This window comes from Neolamprologus multifasciatus, chromosome 7 (assembly GCF_963576455.1).
Source record: "Neolamprologus multifasciatus chromosome 7, fNeoMul1.2, whole genome shotgun sequence".
Lineage (NCBI taxonomy): Eukaryota > Metazoa > Chordata > Actinopteri > Cichliformes > Cichlidae > Neolamprologus > Neolamprologus multifasciatus.
In genome coordinates, this window is record NC_140445.1 from 9,592,262 (window position 1) to 9,612,114 (window position 19,853).

The 19,853-nt window shown below is 38.3% G+C and overlaps 2 protein-coding genes across 3 annotated transcripts in view; both read right to left on the bottom strand.

Moving 5' to 3' along the window:
- The window catches only part of sptlc1 (serine palmitoyltransferase, long chain base subunit 1), a 13,271-nt gene extending 1,166 nt beyond the window's left edge, over positions 1 to 12,105 (bottom strand). Inside the window, exons 1-13 of the mRNA XM_085167535.1 lie at positions 11,989 to 12,105; positions 9,536 to 9,643; positions 9,367 to 9,461; positions 7,652 to 7,745; positions 7,213 to 7,285; positions 5,824 to 5,956; positions 4,130 to 4,259; positions 3,898 to 3,987; positions 3,580 to 3,687; positions 2,287 to 2,382; positions 1,265 to 1,361; positions 1,071 to 1,125; positions 717 to 834 (exon numbers count right to left, since the gene is read on the bottom strand). Of these exons, the coding sequence (XP_085023661.1) occupies positions 717 to 834; positions 1,071 to 1,125; positions 1,265 to 1,361; positions 2,287 to 2,382; positions 3,580 to 3,687; positions 3,898 to 3,987; positions 4,130 to 4,259; positions 5,824 to 5,956; positions 7,213 to 7,285; positions 7,652 to 7,745; positions 9,367 to 9,461; positions 9,536 to 9,643; positions 11,989 to 12,042 (1,251 nt within the window). The 5' untranslated portion in view covers positions 12,043 to 12,105. The remainder of the gene's footprint in view (positions 1 to 716; positions 835 to 1,070; positions 1,126 to 1,264; positions 1,362 to 2,286; positions 2,383 to 3,579; positions 3,688 to 3,897; positions 3,988 to 4,129; positions 4,260 to 5,823; positions 5,957 to 7,212; positions 7,286 to 7,651; positions 7,746 to 9,366; positions 9,462 to 9,535; positions 9,644 to 11,988) is intronic.
- A 68-nt stretch (positions 12,106 to 12,173) lies between these two features.
- Positions 12,174 to 19,458, bottom strand: LOC146513745 (chondroitin sulfate synthase 3-like). Of its 2 annotated transcripts, none has more exons than XM_085167534.1 (3): positions 19,014 to 19,458; positions 18,214 to 18,497; positions 12,174 to 17,133 (listed from the first exon to the last, which is right to left on the bottom strand). In XM_085167534.1, exons 1-3 carry the CDS (start codon positions 19,456 to 19,458, stop codon positions 15,559 to 15,561), a joined length of 2,304 nt encoding a protein of 767 aa, XP_085023660.1. In that variant the 3' UTR covers positions 12,174 to 15,558. The 2 variants fall into 2 exon arrangements, with proteins under 2 accessions (XP_085023660.1, XP_085023659.1); XM_085167533.1 differs by having other exon boundaries at positions 18,894 to 19,458.
- Positions 19,459 to 19,853: the final 395 nt, after the last annotated feature.

Genomic DNA, 19,853 nt, shown 5'->3' on the forward strand with positions numbered 1-19,853 from the left:
ATTGGCAATCTACAAAACCATTGAAGAGTGTGAAATAATAATAATAATAAACATGGTATGGCAGTACTGAAAAAAGCAAAATAAGTAAACAGATTTAATTTGTTAAATTTTTCTTTCCTCTTTTAGTGACTACCCCTGATCGTGTGGTCCACAGGTACAAGTGTATTATGAAAAGACACCAGAAAGCCCAGAGTCTGTCGCAGAAACAACCAAGTAACCAGTGTGAACAAGACAAGCCTAACACACACCAGCATCACTGTTGGCCTTTTAAAAAAAGAAAACAAAACTATATTTGTGAAGTTATGGTACTATCTTGCTGTCATCTAAAATAATATGTGCCAATGACATGTCCATACTTTTTCGTTTTGATGGGGACGCCCCTTAAACTTAACCCCATTGGGGATTAAGTGCAAGAAGGCAGTTACAGTGAATTGTTTCATTGTTTCTTGTGTATTTGTGCCTTAGTGGAGGGTTTTACAGTGAAAACTGTTTTATTGTTTTCTGCAACAACCTGACTTGTTGTCTGCAAAATGCACACAAGTACAAGGTACTTGTATCTTATTTGCAGGTCGTGTTATAAAGTGTTACCAGATTTCATCTTGACTTTGACACTCTCAGTCTGAAGTTATATATGAAATCCCACAGAGGTCTCCAAAAACTTTAAATAACAGTTTCAGTGTGCGTCTGATGGAATCATCTGGTACTGTTAGACTTACATAATCGACAACTGAACGGAGCTGCTTCATGTCAGATTCCCTGGAGCCAGAACTTCTCTCTAGCTCCAAGTGAAGAGCTGGGGCCACTGGAACTCCAGCTAACTTTAGACCTGGTGTTCTGTTTCACATAGAAAATAAAGCAAACATATACCAAAACACAATTTATTATGGACACTGTAAAGGAAGACAAAGCCAGAGTATAATTTGAATGTAAGCCTGTGTGTTTCCTCTATGTGTGAAAGGCTGTAGTGTCTGGGGATGCAAATAATGATGCTGAATCAGAAAACTGATGTGGAGGGACACCTCCCCCACCCACAGAAGGAAAAAAAGAAATCACCATAAACACAAACATACCCTTGTAAAGCGTTGTAGACATGTTTGCACTTGTCTCTGAGGACTCGAAAAACATCTGCAAAACAAAAATTCTAATAAAACATGCTTCCTAATGAGTAAGAAGTAGAAATGGAATGCTCAATCTCCAAGAACAGGTTATCAGCTGAGATAATGTATTTTTCTGGAGCTGGAGTGGATGAGAACAGATTGTGTACCTGGGTCCTCCTCCATGATGTTGAGAGCCTCGATAGCAGCAGCAGCCAGCATGGGAGGCAGAGAGGCAGAGAAACAGTAGCCTTGACCTGAGAGACGCTACAAAATACATTAAAAACATTTTTAAAAACGTTTTACTAAATCATATCTTCATGATTAACGCGCTAAAATTGATCACCTTAAAAATACCTATTGATTAATGGAATAACAAACCAGCAGGCCCATATCAGTATAATTTCAGCTTACGTTTCCCCAGATTCACTTCACTCAGCTAGGTGTAATGACTGAGGTCTGAGTTTACAGTTAGGCCTAGAAACTGTTGGCACCTTATTAAACGTGTCTTTAAACATTTCCCAAAAGATCTGAGAACACATCCACAATGAAAGTAGTTTACTTTTGTTTCATATTAAAAGAATTTAGATACCATCCAGGAAAAGTACAGAGCATTATGTAATAATAATTATGTACTCATTATAAATGTTCATATTTTCTATCATAAAATTCGACCAATTGAGATGGAATGAGAGGAGAGACAACATCCTGTTCTCGGTGCTCGCTTCAAAAGCCTGCATCTCTACTTCACCTATTAAGACAGCAAAGCTTAATAATAGAAGAGTTGGTGCTTAACCGGCCTTCTTGCAGTCCAGACTTTTCACCAATTAAAAACATTTCGCAAAGTCACAGCAACTGGTCTCCTCAGTTCACAGACATTTGTGGCGCTGCTACACAGTAGGGGTGATGTGGGCCGCGAGTTTGAGACCCCTACTCTATATTGATTAAAATATGGGTCAATGAGATTTGCAAATCATTGCATTCTGTTTTTATTTAAATTGTACTTTAGTGTAAAATGTAATTAGGCTTGTAAATAAGTGAAACGTTACAAAAAAGCAACAGATATATACTAGATATAATGATTTGTCAAGCATGGGATTAATCACTAATCTTGACAATGACATATAAAAATGCTGGCTGATTATCTGATGATGCATTACAAGACAGACTCCCAACACGGTTGTTACAGTACCTGGTGGTCGATGACAAAGGAGCGGCCGCAGCAGAAACCTCCGATGGAAGCCAGAGCATTTTCCATGTTAGCACTTATCAGGTCAATGTCATCTATCTGCAAGAAACAGGTTTTTTTTATTTTGCTAAGATAGATTTAAAATGAAGCAATCAAAGTGAAATTTAATAACAAACTGTCTATTAAATTAAGTATTATTATTAAGTATTCTACACATTTTATTTTTGCATCCTTGTGAAATAAAACTATACACCACTCAAAACTGTCACCAGCTGTCTTTTGCAATGTGAAGTTTATTATTAGTCCCTCTGCAAAATACAAGACTGTAGAGGATGGATTTAAAGTTTTTGTTATATTTTAACAAGTCAATTCTGAGCAACTGATGCATCTATTGATCTATCTGTCGTGATTCACTCCCCTTTCTTACCACTAAAATGAAAGTTTGAGACTTTTGTCCTTAATAGCTTTTGAGACATTCATGTTCAAACATTGCCTCAGATTTCAACGTGGGAGGAAACTGCCTGAAAGTAGGCTGACAGAGCATTTTTCAAAAATGCTCTGTCAACCGCACACACACGCACGCACACACCAGATACTTGGACCACAACAGTTTTATGGCAATCAGAAAATGGTTGAGCAGAAGGCCCACATTAGATTCACTAATCTAAATGAAGCAGGCTATCATTAGACCTAGCCAAACATCTACAGGCCTACTAAAGAAAGTTCAGAAACTTTAAGCGTGGCTGTAACCGACTGGTACACCACGGTACGCCAAAGTGCTAGAAGACAGCTAAAATGGATGGCTGCATAACTTTTCCCTTTGCAAGTAAAACCCCTTCATAACATACAGCCAAGTCAAGAATACTGGCGAAGAAGAGGTCCACATAAATGAGGAGACACACATTTCTGTCTTTTCTTTTTTTCATTAGTGCAAATCACTAGTCTGCTAACCTGCTAAAGATTCAGATACTGCCATTAACAAAAATGAGTCCTAAAGGATTGTGCATTTGTGCAAGAAGCTCAATGTAATGGTAAATCTTACAAAGCTTTACAACAAATAAAATTCAGCATTTGATCATGTCCATAGATTCCAGACGTTACATAGCCATTGTCTGCAAAGAAACCTTCTATTTATATTTCAATCACTTTTATTTATTTGATTGCATCAGCTGACCTAGACTAGTTTGACTATGGTAAAGCTACCAAGAGAGAAAGATAGTAACACAGTTTGAATCACCTGTTAAACTGTTTACTGCCAGTATTAAGTATTTTTGCATTTCAAGCTAAACTACTCACATTGACCCCAAAGTGTTCTGTGACTCCTCGGCCATGGTCTCCCAAAACACCAAATGACATGCTCTCCTCAAGAAAGATCCGCACCTTGTATTTGTACTTGAGTTTTACCTGGAAGTTAGAAAAACATAAAAAAACAAAACATAAAGTCAATAAATGGCAAAAAGTATCTATGTGTACACTATCTGGTATAATCAAGAATCAAGCGAGTGGTGAACGATGTTAAGCCATAATATTTGCCTGTGCTTTGGTGGGGTTTTTAACCTTTTTTTCTGCAAAACAAACAAAATTAAATTGGAAACAAAATTGTTTTCCATTTACCAGTTCAGGCAGAGGACAGATATCTGCAGTGTTGATGTAGAGCCCCTCCACTACAATGAACTTCCGGGTCACTCGAGCTTTGCGAGGATTCTGCAAGAGAAACATTCTTATTTGGAGATTTTTTAAAAACCCAATGAAAATAGAGAGAATGTAGACGCATTTAACATCCTGTACCACCTGTAACACCATTACAGCACATTTGTGACACTTGAGTTTCTCAAACGGTCCTAACCTTCAGGTCCTCTAGCTCCTGCTCCTTAAGCAACCTCTCCAAGTCCTCCATGTCATTGTGTTTGAAGTACTTGATTAAGCTGCGGGATGCCTGAAGACCTTTTTGTATAGCAAAACAGGCTGCTTCATCTCTGAACAGAAAATAACAGAGAAAACATTAAACTACGGAACCAAAATATCACACACTTGGAGTCAGTCAGACTTACACATTTGCAGGCAGGTAAATCAGTCTGTGCAAACAAAATCTGACTGACAATCACTTCATCCAGTCCATCAACATGTCTATGAAACCCCACCCCTACAAGACTCCTCAAACAATTCTTAATAGTAATTACTGCCTTTCAGTATTATCAGTTTATCTTTAATAACAGGTTACATATTACAGGCTTTTAATGTGGTTAAACCATTACTTAAAAAGCTCTTACATAATCCAGCTTAGTCAAATATAGATCAATTTCACAGACCAAAACCTAGTGAAGCTTAATAATCGTCTTATGGCCTCTGGCAGTGGCCTGAAAACGGCTTGTCCTGTTACACCTCAGTGCCGCATTCAACCGTTGATCGCAGCAGTTTACAGAGACTAGCATACACTGTTAGCTATAAAGCAAAACACTGTGCTGTTGTCTGACAGATTAAAATTTGTACATTTAAAGAAGAAGTTTCCTTCACATACAGAAGTTAGTCTTGGAGTTCCACAGAAAACTTTATGTTAGACATGCTTTTCTTAGGCAATTTATTTAAAAAACAATTTACACATTTCTGTTGCTGTACAGATGATACCCAGTTATTATCATCTAAAATGTGATCCAAAAGTTTTGAGCAGCCCATGATTTGAATGATTTGACTTTTTTTTTTTTAATTATTTTGTTTAACATATTGGTTCCTCAAAAAGCCCATCCTTGGCCTGGCGGTAATTATTCATTTTTCATCTAAAAACACTCCTCTTTTATTGATTGATCAGTTACATCTAGCTCTGGCTCATGTTTACGTGTAACTAGTTTCTGGGGATGGTATTACACTGACCTCCAGTAACACTTTGAGGAGTCTTAGGGGCGTTTTCTTGTCTAGGATGTGTTCTTCCATATTCACATTAAACTAGTATGTAGGAGACTGCTCTAACACCTCTATTTAAAGCTTTCATTTGAATCACAATGTCACAGTAAGGGTACTAACATGGACTAGAAAGACACCTTAGACATGTTTCCTATTTTAGTTTCTTTTTGAGTCCCTGTTAAATCCAGAACTTAAAATGGTAAATGGCCTGTATTTATATAGCGCTTTACTAGTCCCTAAGGACCCCAAAGCGCTTTACATATCCAGTCATCCACCCATTCACTCACTGGTGATGGCAGCTACATTGTAGCCGCAGCCACAGCCACCCTGGGGCGCACTGACAGAGGCGAGGCTGCCGGACACTGGCACCACCGGGCCCTCTGACCACCACCAGTAGGCAACGGGTGAAGTGTCTTGCCCAAGACACAACAACCGAGACTGTCCAAGCTGGGGCTCGAACCGGCAACCTTCCGATTACAAGGCGAACTCCCAACTCTTGAGCCACCATCTCTGAAAATCTCTGTCCTCACAAAGGCCACATAAAATAAACAAAACTAAAGCTAACTGAAGATTGGTTTAATTGAGTGAGGGGTGTTATATTGGTTTAATATTGGTATAAATATTATGAGAAACAACACTCACACAAAGATGATGTCACCCCTCTTGGAGTACGCAGGTATTGCACTAGCAATAGTCGCAAAGCCATATGAATAAAGAATGGCCTCTTCAGTCTTCATGAATTTGGAGAGACGACTTTCCAGCTCCAGGTGAACATCTGGGGGCAGGGAAACATAACATTAGTTACTAATTGGTTACATTTTTTAGATGTCACTTACCATTACCTTTAGTATTTCTAAATTTTTAGTGGATGTGGTTTAATCAGAGGTGAAAAACTACTGCACTTTGAAAGAAAGACTGTCAAGACACCAAACAACAGTATGATTTTAAATATTTGTGCTTGACTGAGAAAAGTCTCAGTTCATCACTTAGCATTAGATACATTCACTTGCTTATCCCTTAACAAGGCTCATTAAAAAATATGATAGGGCTGTCTATCCCATTTATCATGGCAGAAAGACTTAAGGATAATGACAAAATTATAATACCAAGAGAAAATCTGAGAAACTGCAAACTCCAGTGAACTTAATAAGATATACTTGGATATATAGTTGCGCGAGTGACTCTAAAACTATGTTTTGCTCTGAACAGTGAATGTTTCTTGGTGTGTGAAAGAAGTTGCTGCGGTGATGGAAAGTAAATGTCCATACTAAGGTAGAATGAGTATGACTATTGGTATTTGCTTTACTACTGAGGTTTCACTAATTCATTTGAATTAGTGAGTCATTAGGTCTTTTTCCAAAATTTTTTTCCAAAATTATCCTCCTTGTATTATCCCCAGACGGCTGGAATTTCGATTGCAAATCAACAGCTAACATATAAACGCTTAAGCTAACATAACGTAACTAATGTCATGCCCCGTAGTAATTGGGCTACTCAGCAGCCATCCTAATATTTCGGTCTTTGTCGTTTCAAAAAAATATAATGTTAAAATCTCAAATAAATAGTCTGACACCAATATGTCACAGATTTAAAAACGATCTTCAGTTTTCGTGTTTGCAACATCTTCTGAAAACCTGACCTCTGACTTTAACGTCAATCCAATCTAAGACTTCTAAGAAATGGTGTCAGTTTAAAAATCCTTACAAAAGCGAGTGGCCATGCCGCTCAGTCGTTTAAGGCTGAGCTATAACTGCAGAAAAGAAGTTGTCCTATAGTTAACCCTTGAGGTAAGCCACATTTCTGTATAAATGGGTTTGATTTCTCTGACAACACATCGTTTTATGTCAGCGAGATATTCATTCAAACCAAGAAAAGAATAAATTAAGGGTATATTTAGGAAATAATTAGATTATCAAAGAGTTTAATTACTTTTCTTGCAAGTGTAGCTTAACATCAAATGGTGGAATGTTAATAGAAGATAAAAGTACCCCATCAGCCTTTTACAGCTGAGGGGTGAAAAGCTGAACTCACCAAAGGTCCCATAGAAGCCTCTTGGACCACAAGTGCCCACACCATATTTCTTCAGTGATGCCAAAGCCTTTTGCTGTAATGAAAAATTAGCTTATAATTCTAAAATTAGAACAAATTCAAGTTTTAATAAAACTCATTGACTGAGGCATACTGTCAATGTCACACCGTGTTTGTGCATAATTCAAAGAATTATTGTTGCTAGCAATAATACAACTTAATAGTTGCTTCTGATAAAAACTGCACTGCCCACTGGGCAAGTCATTCACTGGGCACAGCTAGCTGTGTGTGTGGCTGTTTTAAATAAGGGATTTTCCCTTCAAAACATAAATTTTGCCTAGATAAAGATTTAGCTATAACAGTAAATGAATAATTTAGCACATTAGAGGAAGAACATATCGTACTGAAATTACAAGGTTGCCTTTAAATAATAAATACTGACCTTAACCCGCTCATTATCAAGGAGACCCAGGAAGTTGAATGATGCAAAGTTTATGCAGTCTTTTCCATTGATTGTGATTTTGTGGCTGGGAGGTCTGTAACAAAATTTTTTGCATTTGAATCTTTATTTTATCATCTTTCATACTCAAGGCACAAATCTGATATTTACAAAAATCTGATATTTTCATTTTCATCCAAGCTGTCAAGATGTAATTTAAGTTCAGATTGATTTTTTTTTCCTTTTACTTTTTCTCGAGTATATGAAAAACATTATCATTTAGTTTGAGATCAAGTAAGTGACTCAGTCATTTACAAGTATTCAATTTTTGCCTGAATAAGCCCTTGGCCTGCTTTTGTGAAGGTAATTTAGCTGAATCTCAAATGCTACAACCTTCGTATTATCCTGCTACTATCAGCAGTCACACAGCAGTTTTAGATATTATATAGCAAAGAGTAACACGGGCTTCCTGTTCTTGAGCATAAGCAGTGGTTTACACTTTGTTTTAAATCTTCATTCATTATAGTGACTTTTGATTATAGACTTTGGCAAAGATATGCTCTCTACATCGAGTATACTATTTGAATAGATAGTGTCATGTTTTTTCTTAACCAAGGAAAGACTTCTCCAGTGATGCTCTTCATCTTCTGTGGTCTTTTAGACATTTTCGTCTGTCTGAGCTTGACCAGCTTCCTTGTTTGTATGAATGTGCTAGATAACTGATTTGGCCACTTTAAATTTTTGGATATCTACCTGATAGATTTATTTGGGGTTTTCAGCTTAGGCATCTCTTGATACAACTGCCTATTACTTACAATTGTTCCTTACTTCCCTACCTGTTTTTATTGTCTTTTTGATATAGCCCTGTTGAAATCTTGTACCATTTCTGATGGGTATGTTTAGCAACTTAATTTTAGGCTCTTACCCTTGCATAACCTTTGGACTGCATATTCAAAGCACCTATGATCACCATGTGTGGAAAGGCAAAAAGATAAAAACTATCATTGTTCAACTGCTCGTGGAGATGCCTAGCAGATTACCCATAATTATATTAAAGAACTTTTTTTTTCTTAAGAGTATCAATGAAAAATCTTTAAAAGTAATTAGGGAGAGATGTTTCTCAAGATCCCAGAGCAACTGCCAAGACACTACTGAATCACTTAGCCAAGTCAAAAATTGTAGTCTTAAAAAAGGCAATCACTTGAACATAAATGGACTGCAGATCAAGAAAACCCCTGCTTCTGCAGAAGAAACATCTTCAAGCTAGACTGACACATGCTAAAGATAACCTGGAGAAAGGTTAATCACACTGGAAGTACATCCTTTGGTCAGATGACTAAGGTCCTTTCCAGAAGACCATAAAAGAGTTTGAGAGATTTGCCAAAAAACAATGGGATGTGATTGCTTAGTAGATAAGTGCAGGACTGCTTGAAAACAAAACAAAACTGTCACTAGGCTGTCATCCAGCTAAAAAGAAACAAAATTAACTATTAGCATTTTTGGTGGGATAATTCTGTTGGCAAATTAATGTAAGCATGCAAACTGAAATTAGTATATTTGGAAAAGTCATGCTAATCCTGGTTCAGAGGGAAAAAAACAAATAATATTATTTTCACAGGGGGGCTAATATTTCTTTCGTCATCTGACTCTTATAGACATTTAAATTTAGTGAATACTTAAAACCTGTAAATAAAGCAGTGAGGTAACAGAGTGTTTACCCTGTGACAACATCATAGTTGAGGGTGGGATAGTCTTTGGAAACGGGAGGAACTAGCGCCTCTGGCTGCCATTCCTCAATCAGTTCCTCCTTTTCCTGTAATGTAGAATCATGTGAGAAGAGTTTGGTAACAAAAAATAACACTGTTTGATTTTCACCGCACGGTTTACCTTCTCTGTCAGTTTATACGTCTCATGAAGTTTGTAGGTCTTAGAGAATAGAAGCCTAATTATCCACAGTATGAGGATTCCCTCCAAAATAAGGTGGTAAGCAGGAGCCTGAGGGGAAAAAAAATACTTGTTTTTGAGACATGCTCCAAAAAAATGCATTTTTACATAGGAAAGAATTAAAATAAGTGGAAACATTTCAGAAACATTGCAAATGCCTGAATGAAATTTAAATGCAACATAAACAACTAAGCTGTAGAGAACTTAATACAACTTTTTGATGTAGTAAAAGAGGACATGTAAGGGGTAAGTGTAACAGAGTACGATGCTGACCAGGAGGATGAGGAAGAAGAGGAAGATAACTGAAATGGCAGTAAAAACAAATTCAGCACTGTTGAACACTCATGTCTTCAACCCAATCATGCTGGCTGCACCACCATGTGCAAGGTTACAAAAATTAAGAGGAACACAATCAGCTAAAACAACAGTGAGGTCCAAAGCATACTGCTGCATTTTTACTAGGGCTTCAACAAATAAAATAACTCAATTATAAAAAAATCCTCAACACAAATGTTTTAATCCGATGCTTCGTTTAATACATGGCACTGTAGTGTGCAGTTGTTACCATGTAAACGCGAGCTTTTCACCCATGTTTGTGACTAAAAATAGACTTGCAATAGGAACATATCTAAGAACAAGCATGTGAATATGTAGTATGAAGACATTAAGCCTACGCAGCCCCCAATTTTTCAACAAAAAGACTTATAACATAACAGCAGCAGTGATAAAGTCAGGAAGAGTGAAATAAAATGTTTTTCTAGTGTTCAAAACAGCAGTGCTGCTCCTGTAATAGCCATTGAAACCTTTACTGGGAAAGGGTAGTGGTCCTTAATGAAAGCACCTGATCAACAAACTCTGACATGAAGAAAAGTGAAATTTGTAGCTTCTCCATCCACCACTGTTTGCTTTATACAGCGAGAAGCTACAGTAAAGCTGCAGAAATTATATTAAAATATGCAGATGAACTGTTAACTTAGTCTGACACATGTTTAAATTAGGCAGCCTGTTGAAGGCTGATGGCAGCCTTTCTATCGCAGTGATAACTGCAGCAAGCAGGGGGGAGTCAGTTGACAGTTGACAGTTGAAATGTCCTATGTCCAAAATTAATGTCTTATGTTGGACACTGAATTATTATTAACATTCTTTATTAACCTCATACACCATCATAACAGAAAAATAAAGATATGAAGATGTGACAAACTGAGGATGAGGATACTTGCATGTCCAAGACAAGTCAACATTTTTCTAACTGCCTAGATTGGGAATCTAGAGCCTAACTGACATAAAGAAAGAAAGGAGGCAACAATTCACAAATACAGCCAATTTAAAATCAACAATTAATGTAGCTTGCATGAATGGACTGATTCTTATATAGTGCTTTTCTACTCTCTCTGAGCACTCAAAGTGCTTTATACAACATGCCACACTCACCCATTCACACAAGCACTTTCTTTTATGCTTTAAGTTCTTTCTATCTATAAGCATTCACACACTCAAAGTAACTTGGGGTTAATATTTGCCCAAGGATACTTGGCATGCAGACTGGGGCAACCTTCTGATTAGTAAGTGACCTGCTCTACCTCCTGAACTACAGCCACCCCACAGGACCATGCAAACTTCTGCAGAAAGGCCACAGCTGGCTCTCTTATTCAAATCCAGAGCCTTCCTCTGAAGTGATAGCACTAACCACTGTTCTACTTGTCATTGCTTAAAAAATGTAACATGGACACTTGTGAATAGTTGAAGAGATCTCAAAGATAAAGTATGCTCCTACTTCATTCCATCATGACGGTGCCCTACGAAATGACGGAAGAGACGCCCTCTACACACACAACTAGCCGATCACTCTGATAAGTTTCCCCGATTACTAACCAAAAACATGTGAAGGAAATAATAACAACAATAATAATATTAATAATAATAAAACAGCCAATCATAGCACTGATAAACAAAAGCTACAACACCTCCAAAAGTTGATTCTGTTCATCTGGACGTAGCGTTTTGTGAACAGAATCAACTTTTGGAGATTTACTTACCTGGATGATTGAGCATGCATCAAGACGTTAAAAAGCTACAACGGTTAGCCTAACATCATCAGCATAGTTTGAAGCTCTTATCGTAGCAGCTCTATCGTACTATGTGCATTTAGAAACTTAACTCCAGCGCTGTAGCTCACCTAATATGTAAGTAGTAGCTAGCTACTACATACTTCCTTGATGAGTTACCTCTTCGCTGAACAGCTACGGGCTGAGCCTTTCATCGGGTCGTAACCGAGAACTTTACAGTTAACAACCTGGGACAAATTTAACAGCACCAACGTATAGCCAAGCATAAGAAAAATCGAGCAAACGTCAGGGAATACTTCGGCCCAACAACTGAGGAAAAGAAACACTTACCTCATAAAACGCCTGGACCATTTCCACCAACACCCATTGCTGTCCGGTCGCCATGTTTGACTTCCTAAAACGTCACTCGCAATCATGCCACACCCCTATTACGTCACCCACCACTGCTATGACTTTATTTTTATATTTCTTAAAAAATAATAATAATGAAATAAAATAATTAAACCGCCCACGTATAATTGCACAGCTTTTTATTATAATAAAAAATAAAAATAAAAACTCTTACTCTATGCAATACTGTTCTAAATGCCACTTTAAATCTTGTACTGCTCTAAAAATTTGCACTGCTGCTCGCTCTTGCCACTTTATCTCATGTGCAATCACGTTGTCCGACCCCACCTCAATACATGAATATTGAGGTAAGGTGGTCCATTAATACATTTCTATTTTCTTTTATTTCTTGGAACTGTAATTTTAGTGTTATATTGCATTATAATTTTAACTTGCAGTGCTATATTGTACTATGCTGCTGAGAGACTTGTCTTCTGCTCGTCTAACACATTTCATTGCAATGTTGACCCTGTGCTAACTTGCTTATGACAAATATAGCTGAAAACTGAAAATATCAAAAAGGTGATTGAATGATTAAATTTAATTAAAATGAATAACTACATAAAGCATTAGTGTGATTAATGAATTTAATACTCGAAACTGACTGACTATACTGAAACAAATTATCAAAGAACAAAAGTAAAATTTAGTAAATGCTGGTTTCTACAAGCAGTGCTTTGGCACAGGATTTGAAAAACAAAAACATTCCAACAAACTAAATTTGGGTCAGAAACTTGGGTCAGATTTGTTTTAGTCCAGACGCAGTAATGACACACAGTATTATCTCTCTGTGATTGATTGTAGATACAAATTCATGCAAAATGGCTCATGGCTAACAAAGTGTCCTTTATTTAGCCCAACAATTTTCTGTGGCAAAATACAAAGAAAACATACAAAGAGAAACTGCAGCATTATCAGAATGCACCATCAGAAGAACATCTCATGCGTGAAAGACGCCAGCGAAAAATAGTTTCATTACAGGTGCTAGAGGTCTGCCTGAACTGACAGGAACAGGGGTGCCTCAAAATATTTACACCAGAAAGTGCTGCATAATCAGTCAACCAATCAAAATGCTTGGCCAAGAACTCACCAACTTCAAGCTTCAAAAACCAACTGTGTGGAGCTGTGACATCTGGTGGAGAGCTTTGTTTTGCCACCAGTGCAGGCAGAGCCTTTTGGGGCACTCTTTTAAGACCGTGCAAAAACTAGCAAGTTAAACTAACTGTTGTAGTGGGCAAAGGAAGGAAATAGGATGACACTCAAATTTCAGTTGGTTCCAGATCACTGTCTTGAAAACTGAAAAGTTGATTTTTTTTTTTTCCATTTGTGTTTAATTTGAGCTTTTCTAGAGTCTGTCCTAATGACTTCTGTAGTATATCAATAAAGGATAATCACACATCTTCTATTAAGAATTAAAAGTGAATCATTTACACTAAGGATAATTACAATAGAAATGGTCAATAAAAGAATAAAGGTTTTTCAGAGCCAGCTAAATTAACAGCATTCACACTTTGCATTTCCATATGAACATCATTAAATCAACGTGAAATAATTAAAAATTGAATTTTCAACCAACCCTGTACTAGGTTTACCTCAAATGTCTAAATGATTTTAAAGGTCACCCAATCATTGCTTAATCAGTCAAGGGAGAAAGCCTATATTTAATTCAGAAACAGGATTTCAGTCTAAAACAAGATTTAGACATTTGCTTATATTTTACAATCAAATCTCATTTTTATAATAAATACTACTGCTTATATCAGCTCTAGAATTACAGAGAGCTATAAACATTATGCTGAAATTGATCTTGAACTGTACAAGAGTTAAAATGTCTGTTTTGAAATGCAAAAACTGTTTGGTTAGCATAGTACTGTAATTCTTCATATTAATAAAACAATACCTCGCCATCTGGCTGCATGGCAAACTTAAAGTGCATTATAACACATAATTATCTAAGCTTATAAATGCTGTGTCTGAAATTGTAAGATGCTGATTTGTTTTGCTGAAAAAAAAATCTTCTTTTGTACATGAATAAGAAAGTATTGTGAAAGTGGTTATCCTGCCTTTAACTGAGTATTTTATTTATTGGTGGGTAGTGCATTCCACTTTCAAGCCTTTAGATGCAGCGTGTCACTTTACCTTTGGTTTAATCACAGAAATTATTATTTATTTATTTATTTACAATGTAAAAATATAAGTGTGATAGAGGTTAAGGGGGTAGTGCCAGGGAGGCTGGCAGGCCAGCTGAGATCAATTCGTTAATCACTCTCTCCCTATTTCAGTGATACTGGGACTTGGAGGTGGCAACAACTGGGAAGCTGCTGGGACAGCAAAGTGAAAGGCACAGTTGTACATAAACACACACAACATGCAACACTGAGTTTCTCGGGTCCTTCTGGTGTTTACAATCATTTTTAATTTATAAAGCTATAATATCATTTTTCATTGGTATTTGATTTAAGCTGTGCCTACATTTATTGTATGCATCCTGGGTAACTGAGAATGAGGTTCTGTCTTAGTGCATCTTCCTAGGTTTTGATTGAGTAAAATGATGGCAGTGAAGCTGCTGAATTATGATACTCTAAAATTAATGAAAGCAACATTATATTTAGACTTGAGACTGGAAATAAGACAGCTGAGCAGGACTTATTTCTAGAACAGAAGCATACAAGAAATGTGGACAGACAATAACTACACAGGCTCAGCTTCAGCTTCTGCACGAGCCTATTTTGAAACTGCATTGGGAGATTAAGGTAGATTAGTTTAGATCAATACAGCAGTACCAAATCCCTCACCTAAACATACATACAGATTGTTTAGCGCAGCACACCATGCTGCTCAATGAGAACTTATGGAAAGAAACAACAAATTATCTAATTCACTGACTCACTGAGTTGTAGGCAACATAATTGTTGTAGGCAACAATTATGCTACAGACTCAAACTTGTAGCAAAGTAAACCATCACTCTATGAATAACATATGAAATCATATGAAAATCTCACTTACCATATCAATAATTTCTGTTGATTTCATTTTCTGATAGTACTTTTTAATTGCCAAGTATTTTGAATAATGCAACTTGTTCTTTGGGTCATTTAATTAATTCCTCAACTTACTCAGATTAGCAAGTAGTTAATTTATACCGGTATAAAAAGGAGACTAGTAGAGAGTGATGCATAACTGTACAAATAACAATCAGCTACATTTAGCTATTAAATATAACAAATATTTCTTTTTCTCATTTTTTCCAATTTTCCAGCTGGTTTGGAAGAAAGTAAAGAAGCAGATAGTTGGCCTTGCTTCTGCACTAAATTGGGTGCAGATCTGTTCTATCTCCTTTTGGTGTCTTCAACATTGGTCTATCTCCTGCTGGTTAAGCTGTGTCTAGTACCATTTCATTGGTTAGAGTACACTCAATTTTAGAGACATGACTGCTTTGGGCCCCACAGTGCATAGCTATCTGCGTTTAAGCAGAACAGAAAGTAGAGGAGTCCTGGAAGGTTGAAGTATCAGGATGAAGTTCTGTTATAGCCTACCTCTATGTGTTTCTCAAGCCACATCTCTGCTAACTGCACAGCTGATGCAAATGCACTTGCTCTTGACCCAAGACACATTTTATATTGCTTCTGTTCAAGGCTTGAATTGCAATTGATAGGATGATAAACGTGGACAATTCCTGGTTCTTGACTGCGTAAAACCTTTAAACCAGAATTAATAACCTTGGTGTAGAAGTCTACATCTTCCAACCCCCAGCCTAGGATGGATGTATCAAAACCTCCAGCTTTTAGTAAATCGCTCTTAAAAACACAGGTGGTTCCAAAGCCATAATCACGCCAAAAGCCACTCTTCTTGGTGAGCACAAAGTTGTTTTCACTTGGGGCTTTTTCACCGTACACAATCTTAGGGCTGTATTGGCTAAAGATAACAGGAAAATAGACCTGTCTCCCTTGAATAGCATTATCTCTGCAGCGCTGCAGAGCCTCACCACTAAAGATTAGATCAACATCGCAGAGGAACAGTAAAGTGTCATTATCAAGCTGTGACGAACCCAGCTCTAGAGCCAGCCCTCGTGAAAAATTTCCTGTCATGGGGATTACAGACATATCAGCTTTAGGATACCTTCTCTTATAGTCCATTATTAAATGAATATGCTTTTTTATATTCTTATTGTTTACATTGTCCACCAAAATGATGCAGAGCTGAACATTTTGTTTAGGTATCAAACACACTTTCTCAAAGTTCTCCATAAACCGAATAAAAGTGCCATAGCGACCAGACAGTGGGACGAGAATGCTGATCTTTTTCTGGCTTTGCTCCCACATTTCTCTTGTTGACTCATAGAACTGGAAAGGTGACAAGAACTTCAGAGAGTTGGATAGGAATGACAGGGATTGGGATTCAGAGTTGATGGCAGCCATAAGTTCTGAAACATTTAGATCTTCAGCTTCACTAAAGAAAGGTCGGCTGAAGGACTGTTGAAGGTAAGCATGCCGCCTCACAGGCAGAGTTATTTTACGTCCCTTGTGTTTTTTGTACAGAAGCAACAAGTCTAAGACGTATTCTGCACCATGTATTGGATCCACCCTGTAGTAGCCATACTGAATCTCTTTAAAGTCAATTACATGGCCACGTGTCTTTGAATTTTCATTAATCATTTCCATGACCTCTAGTATAATATTGTCTTCAAGGGCAGTCCGAAGCAATTTTCCAAGGCTTTGCCTAGCCATCTTGTTTTCAATGGCAGAATAAATATGTTGGCCTGTCAGGAAATCCCACTCAGTGACATCATTTCTCTCACTGGGCACATAGCGCATGTAGGAAGGTGGAGACCCCAGCTGTTGGTCCTCCCACAGTATTTCTGTATCACTAAGATAACTCATATGTAGGCCTTCACGATGGAGTAGGATTGTGCGGTAACGGAGCCTTGAGATCTCACAGCTGAGCATGTAGTTGTGGAGCCGGTACTGGTAGGCAGGACTTTTGTTGGGATGGAGCGTAATGGCATTGTGGATCTTGCGACTGTGAAGTTCTTCAATGAAGCCTTTTTTGTTGTGTTCATAGTTTTCATAGAACAGTTGCTGCATCTACGGAAAGAATTTAAAAGTAATAAGACTATGGATGTCCAAGCATCAATACACACAACATTGTTGACTAGAGCTGGATGATATATATCATTAGCAATTCAAATTTGTTAAACAACAAGACAATTATTTTTCTTTCACAAAACAAAATACATTCCATGTCCTAATTGCTTGCTGGCCTTGGTATCTGGGGATTGGTCTGCCAGGGTCTCCGTCCTGGCTGCTACCCAGCACACATTGCACCTGACGGCTATGGTGCCTCATGCGGGAAGCGGGCCTCCGGAAGGGGGGCCTATGTCCCTTTTTCAGGCTGGGCCCAGCTGGGCCCCATGGACTAAAGCCTGGCCCTCGGGCACCCTCTTCGGTCCCAATCTCTAGTGCGGGGATCCAGCAACCCTATCCCGGGCAGGATGAACAGTTCCCTCAATCTTCTGCACATAGGGGTTTTTGAATTGCTCTTTGTCTGGTCCCTCAACCAGAACTAATTTGCCATAGGAGACCCTACCAGGGCAACACAGCCCCTGTTATCCTTGGGACACACAAACCCCTCCACTATGATAAGGTACCATTTCACAGTGGGACAGTACAGTTGGGTGACCTCCAAGAAAATATCAATTAATATCTGTGATATCTGTGAATATATAGGAAAATACTGACTGGAAGGATGACTCACAGATTTTAGAAGTCTGGCAAAAAAGAAATAATCCAATATGCTAAGAACAGGGGTGGATCTACATGGGGGTGTGAGGGGCACACTGCCCCTCTGCTGTAGAGGCCGCCACAACTTTTATGTCTTTAAAATACTTGTAAAAACTAATAGTCTAAACCTACCTACTCAAAAAATGTCTTTGTTTTCTTAGAAGAATGATATAGCAAATAGCTTTAAAGTGTTTTTGTGGATATTTTGTTGACTCCATGTACATATAGGGGATTTTCACATACCCCACTGAAGAAGTGTGTGCCACTCTGCCTACACCTCTGCCCGTCCTTTGCCTCCCCATGTGAAGTTTTCTCGATCTGCCACATGCTAACGATCTGAAACACAATCTCTCACACATACACACACGCAGATTCAAGTCTTACCTCATAAGACCATACACACTGTGTGCCTCCAAAGCGTCGTACACAACGCCCTACTTCCACATCCTCATGGGTGGTGTACATCTCCCTTAGACAGGTACTGATGTGAGGGACCATCCTGCGTAACACCTCTCTACTAAAGATCATCCCAGGACCTCCCATGCAAAAGTTTTCTCCGGGTTCTAGAGCCAGTCGTCCTAATTCTTCAGCTGTACCCAGCCCTGTCTGGCCAAGGTAATGGGGCTGACTGCTGTTGAGTGACCGCAAGAACAATTCCAGCTTCCCACCTAGCAGAAAGTGAGTTGTAAGAAATAACTGTTATCAAAAATGGTAAAATGTATGTATTCTAGACATGTGTATGTGTGCATGCTTAAGTCTTTATCTTACTTATCTCTCAAGATAAAGACTCAAAGTATGTAAGCATGTAACCCACTGTTTTTTTTTTTAATTAAAACACTCTTTTTACACTTTGTAGCTGGATGAAAAATATTAACATCTTAGCAACTTGTACAATCATAGCTTTGGTTGCCTAAAATGAGACAACATTAATTTATCTCAGTAATGTCAAAGAGATGTTGTTTTCACTAAAGCCACACAATATTGCATAATGCATAGCATGTTACATTTTACTGTGACAAATAAACAAACTGCACTGGCATCAAATTCACTCCCAAAATAAGCACCTCTTATATAAACATCATCATCTGCCCGCATGAACCACTCGTATTTATCCAGGTAATGGTCATGGATGTACTTTAGCATCATGAATGATTTCTTCTGTGGTGGATAGGAATCATCAACACCTGCCAGTGAAACCACAGGGAGAGGAGCAGGCGCGTGGACGGTCCCAGACCCAGCGCTCGAGAAGAACTCCACCTTCCCGGGTATAGAAGCCGCCCATGTCTCATACGCAGCCTGTGCTCGAGACGTCAGGTATTTTTTGGCTGTCATCACGCCAACATAAATGAAACGCTTTGGTTTGCTTTGGGTTCTGCCTAAATATCCACTGCTGTTCTTCGTACTGAATAACCTGTTCTCCTGCGCACTGTCCAGATCTTTGACTGACACGGACTTCCCGTGGATGTCAGCACCTATAGCAACGGCGGAGTCACTGTAGTACAAACACATGGCAGATCTTTTCCTTTTACTTTCCAGAACCTGAGGTAAAATGAGCCAAGAGGACGCTGTGAATCCGAGAAAGACGCCGAAGATCACGGTCGTCCACGATCTTCTGGACTTAACAGCCATTTTCGTATCCTACGAAGAGTACAGTTCTGCGGTTAACGGGGACCAAATGTATGATTGCTGACGCTGTAAGGGTGGTGCTAATCTGTGAAGCATGCTATCCCTATGGAGCACGAAGTTTCCGTTTTAGTAGCATAAGTCACGGAGCGGGACATTTCCTTCACAACATTAAGAAACATGTTAGCCTGTCCAAAGCCGTCCCAGGACGTCTGTACTGAATATTTGTAGTTTAGTTTCTTTGGGGGTTAAATGATTTTGTCCTCATCTGGGACCGCTATCTTGTCGCCCGTCAACAAAAACAAATCGACTTCCAGTCGTATTTCCTTTTCAGAATAAAAGCAAATGTCCATAAACTTGCAGCAATAGTTTTCTTGATTGTTTGTTTTAATAAAAACCAA